This window comes from Ranitomeya imitator, chromosome 7, assembly GCF_032444005.1.
Source record: "Ranitomeya imitator isolate aRanImi1 chromosome 7, aRanImi1.pri, whole genome shotgun sequence".
Lineage (NCBI taxonomy): Eukaryota > Metazoa > Chordata > Amphibia > Anura > Dendrobatidae > Ranitomeya > Ranitomeya imitator.
The window spans coordinates 71,185,190-71,200,387 of record NC_091288.1 but is presented as its reverse complement, the minus strand read 5'-3'; the positions used below and the strand labels follow the sequence as shown (position 1 = coordinate 71,200,387).

At 46.9% G+C, this 15,198-nt stretch overlaps 1 protein-coding gene and 2 long non-coding RNA genes across 3 annotated transcripts; 1 reads left to right on the top strand and 2 right to left on the bottom strand.

Annotated features, from left to right (window-relative positions):
* Nucleotides 1–5,853: 5,853 nt before the first annotated feature.
* On the bottom strand, nucleotides 5,854–7,372 carry LOC138644723 (uncharacterized). Its single transcript, XR_011314650.1, has 3 exons — nucleotides 7,310–7,372; nucleotides 6,262–6,363; nucleotides 5,854–6,061 (listed from the first exon to the last, which is right to left on the bottom strand). It is a non-coding gene; the product is annotated as an uncharacterized lncRNA (long non-coding RNA).
* A 3,174-nt stretch (nucleotides 7,373–10,546) lies between these two features.
* On the top strand, nucleotides 10,547–11,880 carry LOC138644724 (uncharacterized). The gene is made up of 3 exons (XR_011314651.1): nucleotides 10,547–10,627; nucleotides 11,129–11,326; nucleotides 11,406–11,880. It is a non-coding gene; the product is annotated as an uncharacterized lncRNA (long non-coding RNA).
* Nucleotides 11,881–12,153: 273 nt separating this feature from the next.
* LOC138644721 (uncharacterized) lies at nucleotides 12,154–13,892 on the bottom strand. Its single transcript, XM_069733422.1, has 2 exons — nucleotides 13,587–13,892; nucleotides 12,154–13,087 (listed from the first exon to the last, which is right to left on the bottom strand). The coding sequence occupies exons 1-2, from the start codon at nucleotides 13,887–13,889 to the stop codon at nucleotides 12,287–12,289; spliced, it is 1,104 nt and encodes a 367-aa protein (XP_069589523.1). The 5' UTR covers nucleotides 13,890–13,892; the 3' UTR covers nucleotides 12,154–12,286.
* Between the last annotated feature and the right edge of the window lie 1,306 nt (nucleotides 13,893–15,198).

Sequence of the window (15,198 nt, the reverse complement as noted above, 5' to 3'; positions counted from 1 at the left end):
GTGCACCCTTTGCGTCTCAGAGCTTCCAGCAAAAAACGAATAGATAAGCTGGACAGAAAAAGTAGCAACAAAAGCAAAGAAGCACTTATCTAAGCAGAGCAGCAGGCCACAGGAAAGATCCAGAAGCTCAGGTCCAACACTGGAACATTGACAAGGAGCAAGGAAGACAGAATCAGGTGGAGTTAAATAACAAAGCAGCCAACGACCTCACCAGAACACCTGAGGGAGGAAGCTCAGAAGCTGCAGTACCACTTGTGACCACAGGAGTGAATTCAGCCACAGAATTCACAACAGTACCCCCCCTTTGAGGAGGGGTCACCGAACCCTCACCAGAGCCCCCAGGCCGACCAGGATGAGCCACATGAAAGGCACGAACAAGATCTGGAGCATGGACATCAGAGGCAAAAACCCAGGAATTATCTTCCTGAGCATAACCCTTCCATTTAACCAGATACTGGAGTTTCCGTCTAGAAACACGAGAATCCAAAATTTTCTCCACAATATACTCCAATTCCCCCTCCACCAAAACCGGGGCAGGAGGCTCAACAGATGGAACCATAGGTGCCACGTATCTCCGCAACAACGACCTATGGAATACATTATGTATGGAAAAGGAGTCTGGGAGGGTCAGACGAAAAGACACAGGATTGAGAATCTCAGAAATCCTATATGGACCAATAAAACGAGGTTTAAATTTAGGAGAGGAAACCTTCATAGGAATATGACGAGAAGATAACCAAACCAGATCCCCAACACGAAGTCGGGGACCCACACGGCGTCTGCGATTAGCGAAAAGTTGAGCCTTCTCCTGGGACAAGGTCAAATTGTCCACTACCTGAGTCCAGATCTGCTGCAACCTGTCCACCACAGAATCCACACCAGGACAGTCCGAAGACTCAACCTGTCCTGAAGAGAAACGAGGATGGAACCCAGAATTGCAGAAAAATGGAGAGACCAAGGTGGCCGAGCTGGCCCGATTATTAAGGGCGAACTCAGCCAACGGCAAAAAGGACACCCAATCATCCTGGTCTGCAGAAACAAAACATCTCAGATATGTCTCCAAGGTCTGATTGGTTCGTTCGGTCTGGCCATTAGTCTGAGGATGGAAAGCCGAGGAAAAAGACAGGTCAATGCCCATCCTACCACACAAGGCTCGCCAAAACCTCGAAACAAACTGGGAACCTCTGTCAGAAACAATATTCTCAGGAATGCCATGCAAACGAACCACATGCTGGAAGAACAAAGGCACCAAATCAGAGGAGGAAGGCAATTTAGACAAGGGCACCAGATGGACCATTTTAGAAAAGCGATCACAGACCACCCAAATGACTGACATCCTTTGAGAAACGGGAAGCTCAGAAATGAAATCCATCGAAATATGTGTCCAAGGCCTCTTTGGGACCGGCAAGGGCAAAAGCAACCCACTGGCACGTGAACAGCAGGGCTTAGCCCTAGCACAAATCCCACAGGACTGCACAAAAGTACGTACATCCCGTGACAGAGATGGCCACCAGAAGGATCTAGCCACCAACTCTCTGGTACCAAATATTCCAGGATGACCAGCCAACACCGAACAATGAAGTTCAGAGATAACTTTAGTAGTCCACCTATCAGGGACGAACAGTTTCTCCGCCGGACAACGATCAGGTTTATTCGCCTGAAATTTTTGCAACACTCGCCGCAAATCAGGGGAGATGGCAGACACAATGACTCCTTCCTTGAGGATACTCGCCGGCTCAGATAAACCCGGAGAGTCGGGCACAAAACTCCTAGACAGAGCATCCGCCTTCACATTTTTAGAGCCCGGAAGGTACGAAATCACAAAATCGAAGCGGGCAAAAAATAACGACCAACGGGCCTGTCTAGGATTCAAGCGCTTGGCAGACTCGAGATAAGTAAGGTTCTTATGATCAGTCAATGCCACCACGCGATGCTTAGCTCCTTCAAGCCAATGACGCCATTCCTCGAATGCCCACTTCATGGCCAGCAACTCTCGGTTGCCCACATCATAATTACGCTCAGCACCCGAAAACTTCCTGGAAAAGAAAGCACATGGTTTCAACACTGAGCAACCAGAACCTCTCTGTGACAAAACCGCCCCTGCTCCAATCTCAGAAGCATCAACCTCGACCTGGAACGGAAGAGAAACATCTGGTTGACACAACACAGGGGCAGAACAAAAACGATGCTTCAACTCCTGAAAAGCTTCCACAGCAGCAGAAGACCAATTAACCAAATCAGCACCCTTCTTGGTCAAATCGGTCAATGGTTTGGCAATGCTAGAAAAATTACAGATGAAGCGACGATAGAAATTAGCAAAGCCCAGGAATTTTTGCAGACTTTTCAGAGATGTCGGCTGAGTCCAATCCTGGATGGCTTGGACCTTAACCGGATCCATCTCGATAGTAGAAGGGGAAAAGATGAACCCCGAAAATGAAACTTTCTGCACACCGAAGAGACACTTTGATCCCTTCACAAACAAAGAATTAGCACGCAGGACCTGGAAAACCATTCTGACCTGCTTCACATGAGAGTCCCAATCATCTGAGAAGATCAAAATGTCATCCAAGTAAACAATCAGGAATTTATCCAAATACTCACGGAAGATGTCATGCATAAAAGACTGAAACACAGATGGAGCATTGGCAAGTCCGAACGGCATCACTAGATACTCAAAATGACCCTCGAGCGTATTAAATGCAGTTTTCCATTCATCTCCTTGCCTGATTCTCACCAGATTATACGCACCACGAAGATCTATCTTAGGGTACCGTCACACAGTGCAATTTTGATCGCTACGACGGCACGATTTGTGACGTTACATCGTCGCTTAATTATCGCTCCACTGCGGTCACACTTCACGATGTACGGCGCTGGAGCGATAATTTCATGACGTATTTGCGATGTAGAAGTCGTATGGGACAGTCGTACGGTCGTGTCACACAAGACGATTCAGAGCAAATTTTGCATAATCTGTGCGTGACGTTGTTCACTAGGGGGCGTGTCGAGCTGCTAGCTATGTGCTGATAGGCCACAGGTTCTGTGCACACAATTGGTTGGAAAATTTGTCACCTGAGCGCTATTGTTTCCAAGCCACCTCACCGGTTTCAAAATTTCCTTTCTTCACTTTGTACTTGGACACTTGTTGGACTAGGACATCGGATTCAGTATTTCACAGAATATTCCACGCTTTGCACCGCAGCTTCGAGGTATGTTACACCGCTTGGGCATAGTGGATGGAACGATGTACTGTCGTCATGAGCACTTCGTTCCGTCGCTGAAGCGATGCGGATGGTACGCTGTTGTGACTGGTTGTGACTGGTGGGCTAGAGCGTGGTAGATGGAACGCTGTTTGGTCTGCATGACCGCTTCGTTCCGCCGCTGAAGCGATGCGGATGGTACGCTGTTGTGACTGGTTGTGTCTGGTGAGCTACAGCGTGGCAGATGGTACAATGTATGGTCACCATGAGCGCTTTGTGTGGCTGCTGTATGGAAGCGGGCGGTACACTGTTCTGGGTTATGGTGGCCTATGGCGTGGCAGATGAAACAAGCGATGCGGATGTTACGCTGTTGTGACTGGTTGTGACTGGTGGGCTAGAGCGTGGTAGATGGAACGCTGTTTGGTCGGCATGACCGCTTCGTTCCGCCGCTGAAGCGATGCGGATGGTACGCTGTTGTGACTGGTTGTGTCTGGTGAGCTACAGCGTGGCAGATGGTACAATGTATGGTCACCATGAGCGCTTTGTGTGGCTGCTGTATGGAAGCGGGCGGTACACTGTTCTGTGTTATGGTGGCCTATGGCGTGGCAGATGAAACAAGCGATGCGGATGTTACGCTGTTGTGACTGGTTGTGACTGGTGGGCTAGAGCGTGGTAGATGGAACGCTGTTTGGTCGGCATGACCGCTTCGTTCCGCCGCTGAAGCGATGCGGATGGTACGCTGTTGTGACTGGTTGTGACTGGTTGTGACTGGTGGGCTAGAGCGTGGTAGATGGAACGCTGTTTGGTCGGCATGACCGCTTCGTTCCGCCGCTGAAGCGATGCGGATGGTACGCTGTTGTGACTGGTTGTGACTGGTTGTGTCTGGTGAGCTACAGCGTGGCAGATGGTACAATGTATGGTCACCATGAGCGATTTGTGTGGCTGCTGTAGTGAAGCGTTTGGCACACTGGCAAAAGTATTGTTTAAAGGACTCTTTGTCAATTGTGTAATTTTTTTTTTTTTTATAATTATTTTTCAGATGTCAAATCGTGTGGAATTCATCAGGGAATTCATCGAAATATACCAGTCTTTTCCCTGCCTCTGGAAAATCAAATCTCCAGAGTATTGTAACAGGGAAAAGAGGCAGGAGGGTTATTTAAAGCTCATTGAGCTTTACAATCGTCATGCACCAGAAGAGCCAGCAAACGTAGCGGTTATTAAAAAGAAAATTCAGGCGCTCCGCACGGTGTGGAGGAAGGAGCTTAACAAGGTTCTTCACACTACAAAGTCCGGGGCTTCCACCGAAGATGTTTATGTGCCAAAGCTTTGGTATTTTGAACATCTGAATTTTCTGAGGGACCAAGAGGTGCCACGGCCTTCCACGTGTTTTCGCTTGTTGGCACCTGTGGAACAAATTGTTTCGGAGAACCACGCCGAGCAGGAGTCACAAGGGCAACAAGTAAGTAGCTCTTTGGACGAAAGTTCACCAATGTGTCCTATAATTACATAATTTTTCTCTGCATTTTATGTTTTATACTTCTGATTATCACATCAGTTTGAAGTTATTACAAAAACATGTCCACATAAGTAACCCTGTCGCAGTAAAGTATTATATGTGGAACATAATATGTATGAAATGGCGATATTTCTAAACCATACCATCTAAGCAATATAGAAAATAGTATCGCTTCAAGCTGCCGATGTACTCTTGTTGAGACTATTTAGACTATAACATATTAATCAGGTTCCCCTAGCAGTCAGAACAGTGTAGTTAAAATTATTAAATAAATGGGAAGGTTAAAGAATATTACTAAGCTTAAAATATATTACAACCTTTTTTTACCTACTACGAATATATAGTTTGGATGCGGTTATGGTGGTCAAACTTTTTGTTGCCAGGTTCATAACTTGTTTTTTTTTTTTTTTCCCCCAGGATGACAGTGCGCAGGACAGTACACTGGACTGTTCACAGGACTGCACGACAACAGATTTAGTGGAGGCGGCACCTGCCAGGACTCAATCGAGGCAAGGTCCAAGGAAACGGAAAGCCACCTCAGACGTTTCACATGAACTATTGAGCCTTGCAAAAAAGGTGTTAATAAACAATGTTAGCCCTGCGTTGCAGGGGTTTGGACACTATGTTGTTGACAAACTGGCCAAAATGGACGACAGCCAAAGAACACTAGCGGAGCGTCTAATATTGGAAGCAGTAAACAAGGGTACAGATGGCGATTTGGACAAGCACACTCGTTTGGTCTATTCCCGGCCAATGCAGCGGACAGAGCCCTCATATTACAATGGTTGGTCACAGTGTCAGATACCAATGCGACACAATGTTCCCGTTTCCCACTTCGTCCAGCCACCCCCTAACCACTCCTACACGCCAATACCGCCACATATGGCTTCGCCCATCAGGCACCCAAGTTATCAGCCGGAAGAATCGGCGTATCACGATTTGTGATTTCCTAACTTATTTTACATTACTTTTTTTTTTATTGTCTTGTTAACATAATGTGTTAAATAAAAGCTTTTCTTTGAAATTCTATCACGACTGTTTGATTGGTGTGTCTCGATCACAGCACTGTATGAGGGCACAAATTAACGTAACAAAGTCATGTACATTTAACTAAGACAAAAAAAAAATGAATCATAGTTTAACTAAATTTTTTTAATGTAACAACAAAAAATTTTTTAACCCGGTAATAATATGTATTATTGTCCCGCCTCCAACAGTTGGCACATGTCTTTAATCTTATTCAACTCTCCGATTGCCAGATTCTGCTGCTCCTGAATCTGCGCCAGAGTCACGCACAGCCTTTCAATCCTGGCTTTAACATCTACGATGGTCACACTGCCGGCTGCTGTTGTTGAGAAAGCATAAAAACATAACATTAATACCACAGTATTATCCAGATAGTGGGCTGTGATCACATCCCCATAATAGCGTAAAGGATGAATGAAACATCTGAGGCGGCGGAAGGCTCTGAAACGGCCCTTGATGTACAGGGTTACATAGAGAGATGCAGTGAGTGACAATCTTAAGCGAGTTGGAAAAACTTACGTGGCAAGACCTCGTCTGGGGTCATATTCTCCGGAAGAGCATCAGGGGGCCAGTACTGCGGTGACTGGGATGCCTCGGGGTGGCTGCGCTGTTTCTTTGCCTCTGTGAAGGGAAAAAAACAAAAAAATATTTAACATAAATGGCAACAGTGACTGCAGTTGAGGGGGGGGGGGGGAAGAGGGGACCTGCCACCAATTTCTAATCACATTATTGTGGGAACCTACTAGGTTGTTCAGCCGTTGACCCAGAGGGCGCACGGACATGTGAGGCGGGGTGGGAAGCCTCGTGGCTGCGGCGCTGTGTCTTTGCCTCTGTGAAGGGAAATTTTTTTATTTTTTTTTTACATAAATGCCAACAGTGACTGCAGTTGTGGGGGGGGGGGGGTAGAGGGGACCTGCCACCAAATCCTGAACACATTATTGTGGGAACCTACTAGGTTGTTCAGCCGTTGACCCAGAGGGCGCACGGACATGTGAGGCGGGGTGGGAAGCCTCGTGGCTGCGGCGCTGTGTCTTTGCCTCTGTGAAGGGAAAATGTTTTTTTTTTTTAACATAAATGCCAACAGTGACTGCAGTTGTGGGGGGGGGGGGGTAGAGGGGACCTGCCACCAAATCCTCAACACATTATTGTGGGAACCTACTAGGTTGTTCAGCCGTTGACCCAGAGGGCGCACGGACATGTGAGGCGGGGAGGGAAGCCTCATGGCTGCGGCGCTTGGTCTTTGCCTCTGTGAAGGGAAAATTTTTTTTTTTTTTAACATAAATGCCAACAGTGACTGCAGTTGTGGGGGGGGGGGAAGGGGACCTGCCACCAAATCCGGAACACATTATTGTGGGAACCTACTGGGTTGTTGAGCCGTTGACCCAGAGGGCGCACGGACATCTGAGGCGGGGTGGGAAGCCTCGTGGCTGCGGCGCTGTGTCGTTGCCTCTGTGAGGGAAAAAAAAAAAATTTTTTTTACATAAATGGCAACAGTCACTGCAGGTGGGGGGGGGGGGGAAGAGGGGACCTGCCAGCAAAACCTAATCACATTATTGTGGGAACCTACTAGGATCTGTAGGCACGGAGGGCAACTCTGGATCAGAGTCCGTGTCAAAGGCCTGGTAAACTCGACGGCGGCTCTGTGTCTTTGCCTCTGTGAAGGGAAAAAATAAGAAAATTTTTTTTACATAAAAAACATTTTTTTTACATAAATGGCAACAGTGACTGCAGGTGGGGGGGGGGGAGAGGGGACCTTGCAACAAATCCTAATCACATTATTGGGTGAACCTACTGGGTTGTTGAGCCGTTGACCCAGAGGGCGCACGGACATGTGAGGCGGGGTGGGAAGCCTCGTGGCTGCGGCGCTGTGTCTTTGCCTCTGTGAAGGGAAAATGTTTTTTTTTTTTTTAACATAAATGCCAACAGTGACTGCAGGTGTGGGGGGGGGGGTAGAGGGGACCTGCCACCAAATCCTCAACACATTATTGTGGGAACCTACTAGGTTGTTGAGCCGTTGACCCAGAGGGCGCACGGACATGTGAGGCGGGGTGGGAAGCCTCATGGCTGCGGCGCTTGGTCTTTGCCTCTGTGAAGGGAAAATTTTTTTTTTTTTTAACATAAATGCCAACAGTGACTGCAGTTGTGGGGGGGGGGAAGGGGACCTGCCACCAAATCCGGAACACATTATTGTGGGAACCTACTGGGTTGTTGAGCCGTTGACCCAGAGGGCGCACGGACATGTGAGGCGGGGTGGGAAGCCTCGTGGCTGCGGCGCTGTGTCGTTGCCTCTGTGAGGGAAAAAAAAAAAAAAATTTTTTTACATAAATGGCAACAGTCACTGCAGGTGGGGGGGGGGGGAAGAGGGGACCTGCCAGCAAAACCTAATCACATTATTGTGGGAACCTACTAGGATCTGTAGGCACGGAGGGCAACTCTGGATCAGAGTCCGTGTCAAAGGCCTGGTAAACTCGACGGCGGCTCTGTGTCTTTGCCTCTGTGAAGGGAAAAAATAAGAAAATTTTTTTTACATAAAAAACATTTTTTTTACATAAATGGCAACAGTGACTGCAGGTGGGGGGGGGGGAGAGGGGACCTTGCAACAAATCCTAATCACATTATTGGGTCAACCTACTGGGTTGTTGAGCCGTTGACCCAGAGGGCGCACGGACATCTGAGGCGGGGTGGGAAGCCTCGTGGCTGCGGCGCTGTGTCGTTGCCTCTGTGAGGGGAAAAAATAAAAAAATTTTTTTTACATAAATGGCAACAGTGACTGCAGGTGGGGGGGGGTAGAGGGGACCTTACAACAAATCCTAATCACATTATTGGGTGAACCTACTGGGTTGTTGAGCCGTTGACCCGGAGGGCACAGCGATATCTGAGGCGGTGTGGGATGCCTCATGGCGGCGTCGGTGTGTCTTTGCGTCTGTGAAGGAAAAAATAACGTTCGATCAGCAGATATGGCAACAGTGATATTTGACCATAGCAGGGCCACATAGTGCTCTGCACCTTTCATTATTGCACCACAGCAGGGCCACATAGTGCTCTGCACCTTTCATTGTTGCACCATAGCAGGGCCACATAGTGCTCTGCACCTTTCATTATTGCACCATAGCAGGGCCACATAGTGCTCTGCACCATTCATTATTGCACCATAGCAGGGCCACATAGTGCTCTGCACCTTTCATTATTGCACCATAGCAGGGCCACATAGTGCTCTGCACCATTCATTATTGCACCATAGCAGGGCCACATAGTGCTCTGCACCTTTCATAATTGCACCATAGCAGGGCCACATAGTGCTCTGCACCATTCATTATTGCACCATAGCAGGGCCACATAGTGCTCTGCACCTTTCATTATTGCACCATAGCAGGGCCACATAGTGCTCTGCACCATTCCTTATTGCACCATAGCAGGGCCACATAGTGCTCTGCACCTTTCATAATTGCACCATAGCAGGGCCACATAGTGCTCTGCACCTTTCATTGTTGCACCATAGCAGGGTCACATAGTGCTCTGCACCTTTCATTGTTGCACCATAGCAGGGCCACATAGTGCTCTGCACCTTTCATTGTTGCACCATAGCAGGGCCACATAGTGCTCTGCACCTTTCATTATTGCACCATAGCAGGGCCACATAGTGCTCTGCACCTTTCATTGTTGCACCATAGCAGGGCCACATAGTGCTCTGCACCTTTCATTGTTGCACCATAGCAGGGCCACATAGTGCTCTGCTCCTTTCATTATTGCACCATAGCAGGGCCACATACACACCACATACACACCCAATTAACCCTTCGCCGTGCAATACTTTTGGGTACCTGCGTACTCACCACTGCGGATCTCACGGCGAAGCTCCTGCAGGCGCGCTGGGCTTTTTGATTTAAGATCTCCCCATTTCTTCACAATCTGGGCCTTACTTCTCGTTATCCCAAACTGCTTCCTGAGGCCCTCAGACACCACCCGCACAACTTCATCCTTGTGCTGGTTGCGGTGCAGCACCAGCCCTGTGGTTTCATACTGCATCTGATCCATAGTGGTAATCATGAACTTTAGCTCTGGGACACCCATAGGAGGATCACGTCGCCTGGCAGCCATTTTAAGGATGTCAGGGAAGCAAAGCAAGGTAGCGCAGGCACGCAGGAACGCTGTAACGTCATCACGCCGTCATATACCACGAGCGCACATTACGTGCCGCACCGGCGTTATATCTTCATCGTTCGAACGTCATTTACTATGTGCGTTCCTTCTGTAGCGCTCAGCCGTCACAAATGTGACGCTGTCCATAAACGGCAACGCTATAGCGATGCGGATCGCGCGGGAGAACTGCACAGTTAAGGACTTCCTCTGGGCGTGGTTAGGTGCTGCTTTATAGCGTCTTTTTATCTGTAATGGCTGGAAGACAGAGATCTGCCCCTTTGGGGCACACCGAGCTCCGGTTTTTGGTACATCGCATGGATGCACTTGATTATGAGTGCCAGAAGACTCTCCCAGCACACCCGAACCAACATAAGCAGGAGGTGCTGCGTCGCATTGTCCAAATGCTGGATAGGAGGTTTGGCGTCCGCCGGAGTGCGCAGCAGTTGCGTAAGAAATGGGCCGACCTCCGACACAAAAATCCACACCTTCTTGCTGAGTTGCGTGCGGAGACAAGGCGAGGCAAGTACCAGTATGGGGGAATTGGGCGATGCACGCTTTTATGAGGAGGTAGGCCTGCGGGCTATTTTTTTTTGGGGGGGGGCTCTGGAATCCCTGTTCTTTGTTTTTAAAACATTGCTTTTCTTTCATTTATGTGTAGAGAGAAGGCGACGGCAACACAGACCTGCCATTGCTGCCAGTTCTCCTTCATCCACCAACAGCAGCAGGCCACAGCCCAGGACCTCACGTAAGTGTACCATCACTCATAGAAATGTAATTATAGCATAGGTGACATAACAGTGTAGCGTACATATTGTATACATTATCCTGCGCGCACAGTGCCCGGAGGAGAAATAATGGCAGCTAATCAGTAGACGCGCACAGCCGTGATGCTCTTCTAGTACTGCGGCATACACACCGTGTCGCACATAATACGGAGCACACACAGCGCCGCACACACAACGACGTACACACCGTGCCGCTAACACAGTACCACGTACACATCGTACGGAACACACAATATGGAGCACACACAGTACTACACATATAAAAGACAAGCTTCTCTGTTACAACTTCTCCAAATGCTGCTGCAAAACACGATCAGAACACAGCGTTCATTCCCTTTGAATTTTAGGACTAATTAAAGCAGGAACCGTATTGGTTTAAATGATTCCCTTTGCTCTGCACTTGGTTTACAACATACAGTATAGGAATGTCTAAACATTTTGTTTGTTTCATTTATGTGTAGAGAGAAGGCGCCGGCAACAGGCACCTCTCATTGAGACAAGCTCTCCTTCATCCGCCACCAGCGGCAGCCCAGAGCCCGGGACCTCAACATGTTTATTGACCATGCGGCCTCGCACCCCAACACCACCCTCAACACCTCCCTTCCGGCCCTCATTTTCCTCCCCCGGGTCGGCGGCCTTCTCCCCAGAAGCTACCATACGTAAGTGACAAAAACAGCGAGCGCTTTGCAACGGCGTGTTCCATAGTTAAACAGATCTGTTATTATTTCCTTTTAGCAGCAGTGGCCAGATGTCATGGATGGGAAATAAGCAGTAGTGGTTCTGGCAATGAAGAACCGGCGTCCCTTCTCCGTAAGTATTAAGATAATACGAGTGGATATCTCGGTGGAATGTCACAATTGACAACAAAAACTGTAAAATTTAATTTTAAAAAAAAAAGCCCTGTGTGCCCGGACCAAATAGAAATTTACAACACACTCAATTTGGTCCAGCAACAGAGGTCGATAGGTATTTTCAGCGGAATCACCATCAGTTCTCCAACCTCTTCTATCCACAGAACCGCCCACCGTGAGAGAGCTCCTGGCCAGACAACTGCGCCTGGAGCGTACAGCAGCGCTCCTGCAGCAGACAGCAGCGCTCCTCCAGACTCAAGTTGAGCAGCAGGGCGTGATGCTGCGACACCTGTTGGGCCGTGGAAGAAGATAATTTTTCTTTTTTATTGTTTTTTTGGTTATGTTATATTTTGGAGTTAGATTGTTACATATAAAGAAATTGTTATCTAAAAAAAAAAAATTCTCATTATTTAATGTTTATGGAGCTATAAGGGTTTACAACACTATTTTTTAGGCATCTCATCACATTTTAAGTCATTTACAGAGGTTTATATGATTGAAAATACTATTCTGTGTGGGTACACCTTTGTTTGTGTGCATGGCAGAGCTTGGAATGGAAGGAAGTCAACATTTGACTTTGGAATGCAATATAGACCGACCGCTATAACGTAGTATCTAAAATGAACAATCAACAATAACGGGAGAAATAAATACAATTTAATTTTATTACAGAAAAGACAGTGACCTACTCGCAAATTTACATTGTGGACACGAAAGCATAACATACATATTGTTGAGTAAACAGCAAAACAAAAAGAAATATTTTTTTTATACGGCGCGATCCTGCCAGGGTACAGCTCCAGAACCATTAAAGTACTGACAGTATTTTTCGCGACAGTCCCTTGCATCGTCTGCCTGTCTGCCAGATCCAAGTGCTTGAAGAGCTGTTAAATTATCAGGTTGTGTACGCCATTCCCCGGGCACAATATCTCCGGTTCTTGGGTCCACTGCATCAATAAACGAAGGAGGAGAATAGGAGCTCGTATCATGATGTCTCAGGAAATTATGGAGCACACAGCATGCCAAAACCACAAAGTCTATAGACGGCAGCTTCAAGTTGATAGCTGTGTGGAACACTCTAAACCGATTAGCCATAATCCCAAAGGCATTTTCAACCACACGACGGGCCCTCGACAACCGGTAATTATAGATTCGGCGCTCCGGTGTGAGTGTTCTCTGTGCAAATGGCTTCAGCAAATGTGGATGAAGAGGGAAAGCTTCGTCTGCGATGAAAACAAAATTGAGGTTTGCTTTTGTGTCTTCATTTACTGGCAACTGCAGTTGATTGTTCCTTAAGCTTTCCCCAAATGAAGTGTGTTCAAAAACTCCACCGTCGGAGACTCGACCATTCATGCCAACATCCACATCGACGAACTCATAGTTCGCATTGACAAGGGCCATGAGGATCACACTGAAATATCCTTTGTAGTTGAAAAAAAAGGATCCAGAGTTGGCTGGTTGCGTGATGCGCACATGCTTTCCATCTAATGCACCACCGCAGTTTGGAAACTGCCACAGCTGATCAAAATCGGAAGCAATCTTCTTCCAGTCCTCCGCCGTCTTGGGAAACTGCAAGATGAGAAGGAAACATGTACAAATTAGGTCAAATATATTGTTGTGCACATACACTCTCATGTGGACATCCTAGAGTGATTGACGCACAGTTTTGATTAGTATAACAAAGTTATAGTCAACAATCCTGAATATGCAGGCAGCCATTTTATCAGACGGCTTCACTGACTGAGAGGGGGTGCAAAACAATATATCAAAATAATATAACCTATTAAATTACGTTGGGAGCAGCAAATAAAAGAAGGGTGGCGCAGGATTGGAGCAGCACATGTCAGAATGGAGCCGCAAAATGGGAGCAGCACATGTCAGAATGGAGGCGCAGGATGGCGCAGGATCGCAGCAGCACATGTCAGAATGGGGGCGCAGGATGGGAGCAGCACATGATAGGATGTAGAACATATACCAATAGAAATGCGCGCAACCAGGGCGTAGAACAGGTTAAATAGCTAGTATAATATATCGACATAACACAACAGCCAAAATAATATAGTAGTACCTCCATATAATGCCTTAAGCTGTGCACAATGGCCTCGCATGTCTCCGGAATCACAACGCTCAGGAAAGGTCTGGAAACAGCTGCGGAAAACTGCAAATCCTGAAGAGACCTTCCTGTTGCCAGGAACCGCAGTGTCACCGCCAACCTTTCATCCACGGGCACGGCTGCACGCATCGGCGTATCACGCCTTTGTATGAGTGGCGTAACAGCAGACAGTATTATTTGGAAGGATTCCTCTGACATCCGAAGGTAGTTTCGGAAATCATGAGGGTTATTGTCACGTAACTCTCTTATGAGACCCATGTGTGACAATTATGGAACCAGGAACACATGGGCTACTTGCACAGTGAACAAGTCTGTATGATCATGTTCACACACCACCAAGAAACCTGAAGACACAAAAGAGAATAGTGAAACCAAAAACACTCAGTTTGAAAAAATGTTGCAGTAATCCGCAAGTGCTAGTAAAAGATGTAAAAAACAGGGTATTTGGTTGATACGTTTTTTGCAAAAAATGTATACTAAGCTGCTCTACCAATCTTCACGGTATACCCTTATCAGAGCAGTCCTAACTACTGTATGCAATCCCTATCTGATGTATTTAAAAACCTGATCATCTGTATATAACCTGTGTGAACAGGGTTCAGAGAGGAAAAATCCATGTGTGCATACAGGGTAGAACAGCTTTTGTGCAGATAGCCCAAGAGGAGTGGTGGAACTCCCCAGTCTTGTAGACACAAGAGAACAATTATGGAAACAGGAACACATGGGCTACTTGCACAGTGAACAAGTCTGTATGATCATGTTCACACACCACCAAGAAACCTGAAGACACAAAAGAGAATAGTGAAACCAAAAACACTCAGTTTGAAAAAATGTTGCAGTAATCCGCAAGTGCTAGTAAAAGATGTAAAAAACAGGGTATTTGGTTGATACGTTTTTTGCAAAAAATGTATACTAAGCTGCTCTACCAATCTTCACGGTATACCCTTATCAGAGCAGTCCTAACTAATGTATGCAATCCCTATCTGATGTATTTAAAAACCTGATCATCTGTATATAACCTGTGTGAACAGGGTTCAGAGAGGAAAAATCCATGTGTGCATACAGGGTAGAACAGCTTTTGTGCAGATAGCCCAAGAGGAGTGGTGGAACTCCCCAGTCTTGTAGACACAAGAGAACAATTATGGAAACAGGAACACATGGGCTACTTGCACAGTGAACAAGTCTGTATGATCATGTTCACACACCACCAAGAAACCTGAAGACACAAAAGAGAATAGTGAAACCAAAAACACTCAGTTTGAAAAAATGTTGCAGTAATCCGCAAGTGCTAGTAAAAGATGTAAAAAACAGGGTATTTGGTTGATACGTTTTTTGCAAAAAATGTATACTAAGCTGCTCTACCAATCTTCACGGTATACCCTTATCAGAGCAGTCCTAACTAATGTATGCAATCCCTATCTGATGTATTTAAAAACCTGATCATCTGTATATAACCTGTGTGAACAGGGTTCAGAGAGGAAAAATCCATGTGTGCATACAGGGTAGAACAGCTTTTGTGCAGATAGCCCAAGAGGAGTGGTGGAACTCCCCAGTCTTGTAGACACAA